At 41.1% G+C, this 6,474-nt stretch overlaps 1 protein-coding gene across 1 annotated transcript; it reads left to right on the plus strand.

The window, feature by feature from the left end:
- The first annotated feature begins 4,601 nt into the window (after positions 1–4,601).
- On the plus strand, positions 4,602–5,540 carry LOC125111071 (olfactory receptor 8B3-like). The gene has a single exon (XM_047752859.1). It carries the CDS (start codon positions 4,611–4,613, stop codon positions 5,538–5,540), a length of 930 nt encoding a protein of 309 aa, XP_047608815.1. The 5' UTR covers positions 4,602–4,610.
- Positions 5,541–6,474: the final 934 nt, after the last annotated feature.

The raw sequence follows: 6,474 nt of genomic DNA on the forward strand, positions 1-6,474 counted from the left end.
TGTGGCCGTGGCATAGGCTGGCAGCTGTAGCTTTGATTAGATCCCCTAGCCTGGGAACCTCCATATGCTGCAGGTGTGGCCCTAAAAAGGAAAAAAAAAAAAATCTGTGATGAAATAGGAAATTTTATATAAAGGACCAGAGAAAGGTCTCATTATGTATGGAGAGGAAAAATAAGGATGACATCAGCCTTCTCATTGGGATCAATACAAGCTAGAAAACAAGAGGACAGCATCTGAAATCACTGAAGACAGTAAAAATAAAAAGTACTTTTGACCTAAGATTGTCTACTTGGAAAAAATGTCTTTTAAAATGAATGTGAACTTCTGCTTCCAGAAAGATGGGGTAGGTGTAGTTGTCCTTTTTCTTCCCATTAAAAATAACTAGAATCCGGAGTTCCCGTCGTGGCGCAGTGGTTAACGAATCTGACTAGGAACCATGAGGTTGCGGGTTCGGTCCCTGCCCTTGCTCAGTGGGTTAACCATCCGGCATTGCTGTGAGCTGTGGTGTAGGTTGCAGACGCGGCTCGGATCCCGCGTTGCTGTGGCTCTGGCGTAGGCCGGTGGCTACAGCTCCGATTAGACCCTTAGCCTGGGAACTTCCATATGCTGTGGGAGCGGCCCAACAAATAGCTTAAAAAAAAAAAACCAATCTAGAATCCTGGCATTGTGTGTAAAATAGACATAAGAGGACTTCAAAAAGTAAAGAAGAGAAGGAGGACTGCCTAGGAAACTTGGGGGCTGAGGAATGACATGGTGGTGAGTTTTCTTTTTGCCTCGTGTATACTGCTGGAATTGGGGCCAAAGACGTCAGAATCCCAGAAGTGCATGGAATAGAAAATCCCAATATGCATGGAATAGAAAAAGAAAGAAAGGAAGAGGGAGGGAGAGGAAAGGAGAGGAGAGAAAAGGAGAGGAAAGAGAAAAAGAAAAGCCAGCAAAAGCCTGCTCTTTTGAATTTCTGAGAGCTATGGAGGAATAGTAAGTCCCCAGCTCTTGTCCCTCCACAGTGCAATGATCTGACAGCTATCCACCGATCAAAGTGCCTTTGTGAGTGGCCTGGGATCCAAGTAGGAAGTTGTGAAGCCCCAGGACTGAGGACAGCATCTTTGAGGAGGCAGGCTTGTGCCCTGATGTCAGATGCACTCAATGTGGCTCTGGCTGCAGACTGAATGCAGTTTCATCTCTGTTTAGACTCAACTTCTGCCCCACTTGGCTACAGTCCTGCAACCAATTATATCTAACTGCCAAGGGACCAGTAAGAAGCCATGCCTACCCACGCCCCTGGTAACATAGGCTGGTTAAAATACGTGGTTTTGTTTTCTATGTATTTATGATCATATAGTATATCATAAAGCTTAAATTAACACTGAATTTGACAAGTTAGAACATATTGAGCTTGAATTACTTAAAAAGGAGTCAGCTAAAAAAGAATATTGAAAAGGGTCTGAAATGAGCAAAGGATGCTGAGGTATATTTCAGTGAAACATGACCATTTGGCATTGTTATAACTGAATTAGGCTAAGGTGACTGTTGCGGAGATGGAAGAGAGGAAGGGAATGACAGTTTCGCCATGTAAGGCTAAAGTTTCATTCTCTTTATATTCATTCCATGTTTGCTTTTATTTACAGTGGATGTATTAAAGAATAATAAAGAATGATTTTCAGCTCTAGTTTAGAATCCTGGCATAAAATTTTTCTTGCAATATGATCTGATATAATATAAAATTAGAGGAACCATTTCTGGCTATCGTATTGCCTAGATAAGAGCTCTTTACTTTTCCATAGAAAATACATTTTAATGAATCTCCAAGGTCTTTATCACTGCTGAGCCCAAGGAATGTCTATCTTGTGGTACATATATCAAGTTTTCCCTGAGGAATTTTTGGTCTCGTAGTAATTTTGAGGGGTCTGAGAATGATAATTGGGACTAATTTTAGTAATGGTTGCATTTAAAATTATCCTAAGTATAAAACCCATAATTTGGGGATTTCCCAAATATTTTTCTTGCCCTCTGCTTTTTCTCCTTACTTTGATTGAGTTTACCTCATCCCATATATATATATATATATATATATATATATATATATATATATATATATTTTTTTTTTTTTTTTTTTTTTTTTGCAATGCCCAGGGCATGTGAAAATTCCCAGGCCAAGGATCGAACTGGTGCCACAGTAGTGACCCGAGCTGCTGCAGTAACAATGTTGGATCCTTAACCTGCTGAGCCACAGGAGAACTCCCCTAATTACATGGCTTTAATCTCTATGGAAACAATCACCAAATCTTTTCATCCTTTCTCTTTCTCTTTATTTGCCTAATGTATACTTCTACTTAGATGTCTTGCTAGCAGCTCAAACCCATCATGTTCAAAACTGAATGTGTTATTTTTATGAATATTTTCACTTTTTTTTTTCTGTTTATAGCAACACCAGAGTTTATCCAAACACTTAGGCTAGTATTTGGGGGAATTTTTTGACTATTTCTATCCCCTTTGTGAGAGGTCCTGATGAATCTTCCCTTGCAGTGTCTCTTGCATATGTTCATATTGCATATGTTCATATTTGCTGTTGAGTCAGGGCATTTTTGAAATCATTCATTGACTATTCTAACTGCCTCCCCACACTGACCCTGCCTCCAGTTATTCTTACTCTTATCCATCCTACCACTGCCCACAATATTAGTCTTTCTAAGTCTGCACTTTGATTACTTCAGTCCTATTCCAAAAAAGAAATCTTTTTTTTTCTTTTGTCTTTTTGCCTTTTCTAGGGCTGCTCCCATGGCATGTGGAGGTTCCCAGGCTAGGGGTCTAATCGGAGCTGTAGCCACTGGCCTGCGCCAGAGCCACCGAAATGCCAGATCCGAGCCGCGTCTGCGACCTACACCACACCTCATGGCAATGCTGGATCCTTAACCCACTGAGCGAGGCCAGGGATTGAACCCACAACCTCATGGTTCCTAGTCAGATTCGTTAACCACTGAGCCACGATGGGAACTCCGAAAAAAGAAATAATCTTGAATGCTTCCTAACAACAGTTGACCTTGATTTTGGCATCGAGGGCTTAACGATTTGACCTTGATATTGGCATTGAGGGCTTCCTATACTGATTCAGACCTGCCTTTTGATCTGAGTCAATGCTGCTCTCTTCTGGGGAGAGACATTGAGATCTTTCTGAGAGCCTGTGGAAGTCTTCTGTTACACTGGGGAAGATGGAAATTTTATTATTCTCCGACATGAGTAACTTTGATTGGGAATGCTTATAGGTAGACACTAAGACTTCAGCAGTGTCCTCCATGTACCTTACTGATGTTTTCCCCATTCCATACTCTGATTTACAAGGAAAAACACTGATGCTAGATAAGCCTTTGCCAATGGGGCAAGAATTCTGTTGTACTACCCATTATGGGTCCCAGAAAAGATGAGAAAAGGGATTCTCATTCATTTTTTTATTAAACAACTATTTATTTGATACCTACTGTATATGACTGGTATTACTATAAGTTGCTACAGAAATAGCATTGAAGAAAACAGACAATATCTGCCCTTGTGGAACTTAGGTTCAAATTCATGTGAGCATATGGACGTGTGTGAATGTATAGTGAGAAGACACAACAATCCACAAATAAATGTATTTCATATAGCAATATGTGCTATGGATGCAGGAAAGTTCATCTGCTTTTCTATTTACGGGTGTGTCCCATTGGCAACAAACCAAAATATATGCAAAATGGTATACTTCCAATAAAGCAATGCTATTATAATGAACTAGGCTATAAATGCAGAGTGAGTAATTTTTTTTTTGATACAAAGGGATCTCTAGGGAAAACACTAAGAAAACTTAAGTCTTCCAATTTTTAATCAGGTCTCTAGGCTTTCCTAACTCATAAGACCCCCTTGGGTCATATGAGCAGGTGGCTCTCTTGACACTAGCAGATGCCGTTTACTACCCCTTAGTCTGGGAGAACACTCTGGGTAGAGCCACCATCAGAAATTATGATCTATAACTCATGACATCTCAGAGCCTGGGATATTGAGGTCTGTGTTCTGGCTCCCTCAGTTTGAGATTGACCCAAAACAAAACAGTAACAAAGAAGAAGAATCTGTTCTGGGATGTTCATCTCTAAAATTCATCAGAGTCACTTGTCCTTCCTTGAGAATAGGGGAGAAGAGTTAGCAAGTCCCTACACTGAAGTCTCAATGCAGAAGTGTGAGTGTTAAATTTTATCTGTCCTGTTATTCTTCTTCCAAACATAATCTATGGAAGCCAAGGATTCCTTGAAATGACATATCTTTTCTCTGTTGAGATGATCATTGATCCCTAGGTGCGCCTGACAGCAGAAGTGGAGCAGAGATGCTGTAGCCATGAGTGGTCCCAGGGTTACTGTATCTTATCCCTACAGAACTTGCCCATTAGTGTTTTTGATACACATCTTTAACAATTCCCTCAGCCTTCATACTAAGGAGAAAACAAAGGCACACAGAAGGGTGGGCTTGGGTCCATTCTCGCATTCTGGGTTTGAATCTTGTTATAGTGGGGTTGGGTGGGGAGAGCTGGGTATGCAGTTTAATGTTACCCTTGTCCTATTCCCACAGGTGTTTTCTAGGGAAGAATGGCCTCAGGGAATGTCTCCTCAGTGACTGAGTTTATCCTGCTGGGTTTAACACAACAGCCAGAACTCCAGCTGCCTCTCTTTTTCATTTTCTTGGGAACCTATGTGGTCACTATGGTGGGGAACATCGGCTTGATTATTCTGATTGGTCTGAACCCTCACCTGCACACTCCCATGTACTACTTTCTCTTCAACCTTTCCTTTGTTGATCTCTGCTACTCCTCTGTCATCACCCCTAAAATGCTGATGACTTTTGTAAACCAGAACATCATCTCTTATGCAGAGTGCATGGCTCAGCTCTATTTCTTCTCCTTCTTTGTTATTGATGAGTGCTATATTTTGACATCAATGGCCTATGACCGATATGTGGCCATCTGTAAGCCCCTTCTGTACAAGGTGTCCATGTCCCATCAGGTCTGCCTCATGCTGACGATGGGTGCATATGTGATGGGACTGGTGGGTGCCGTGGCCCACACTGGGTGCATGCTGAGACTCAGCTTCTGTGATGGCAACATCATCAACCATTATATGTGTGACATACCTCCTCTCCTCCAGCTTTCCTGCACAAGCACCTACATCACTGAGCTGGTGGTCTTCATTGTAGTGGGCATCAATGTCATAGTGCCCAGTCTCACCATCTCCATTTCTTACACCTTGATCCTCTCCAATGTCTTCCGCATTCGCTCTACAGAGGGCAGGTCCAAAGCCTTCAGTACCTGCAGCTCCCACATAATTGTGGTTTCTCTTTTCTTTGGGTCATCAGCATTCATGTACCTTAAGCCTTTTCCTGCTGGGTCTTTGGATGAAGAGAAAGTTTCCACAGTTTTTTACACCATTGTGGGGCCAATGATGAATCCTTTTATCTACAGTTTGAGGAACAAAGATGTCCAAATTGCACTGAGTAAGACTTTGAAGAAAAGGATGTTCTGAATAGAAATTGTGCAACCTTTATTGTTATTGATGCCAAATCTTAGTAAGGGAACCCAATGTATAAAGCTGTTGAGGAGTTCCCACCATGGCACAGTGGGTAAGAATCTGAGTGCAGCGGCTTAGGTCACTGTGGATGTGTGGGCTTGATTCCCAGCCTGGTGTAGTGGGTTAAAGGATCTGCTGTTGCTGCAGCTGTAGCTCAGATTCAGTCTCTGGCCTGGGAACTTCCATATGCCCTGGGTATGGTCATAAAATAAAGAAATAAAAAAAAATAAAGACATGGAGAAAATAGAAACAAATTAAAATAGAAATGCAGGTGATTTAAATAAAGGAAAAAATAAGTTCATTATATAAGCCACTTCATAAGAAAAGTCCTAAATGAAGAGGTGGATCAGCCCTTTATCCTTTCATAGACAGTATGGAAGAAGGTAGTTCATTCTATCATTCTCTAGCTTATTTTCAGAGGTTATAAGGTTTTAAGTGGAAAAAATTGAATGGCAAATCCAGAATGGTAAACTTGTGTGAGGTTTTTGACTAAGGTATGTTTAGAATTCTCGTGAAGCTCTGTCATTGGAGATATGGATTCCAGTGAACTTAGATTTAATCGTTTATTCATTTTATTTAAAAAAACCCCTTTGAAAGAGTATTGAGTTTGAGAACTGTGGTCTTTTGGGTGCTGTGATGGGGATTTTTATCTGGGAGATTTGTTTCTCCAAAGCAGAGAAAGATAAGGATTGCTCTTTTCAGCCTGGTCTCTGTCTCTTCTCAATTTAATCTCAAGGGAATGTGGTAAAGGGAGATATCCTCTGATTCCAGGTTCTAAGGACAAGAAACTAAGATAACCATTTAAAGCAATCAGGAGTAACCTAAGTGACATTGGGTCTTAACTCTTAGGACTTTAAGGCAGAAAAGGTGGGTATTCCCACCCTCCCAA

Source organism: Phacochoerus africanus, chromosome 11 (genome assembly GCF_016906955.1).
Source record: "Phacochoerus africanus isolate WHEZ1 chromosome 11, ROS_Pafr_v1, whole genome shotgun sequence".
NCBI classification, from domain to species: Eukaryota; Metazoa; Chordata; class Mammalia; order Artiodactyla; family Suidae; genus Phacochoerus; species Phacochoerus africanus.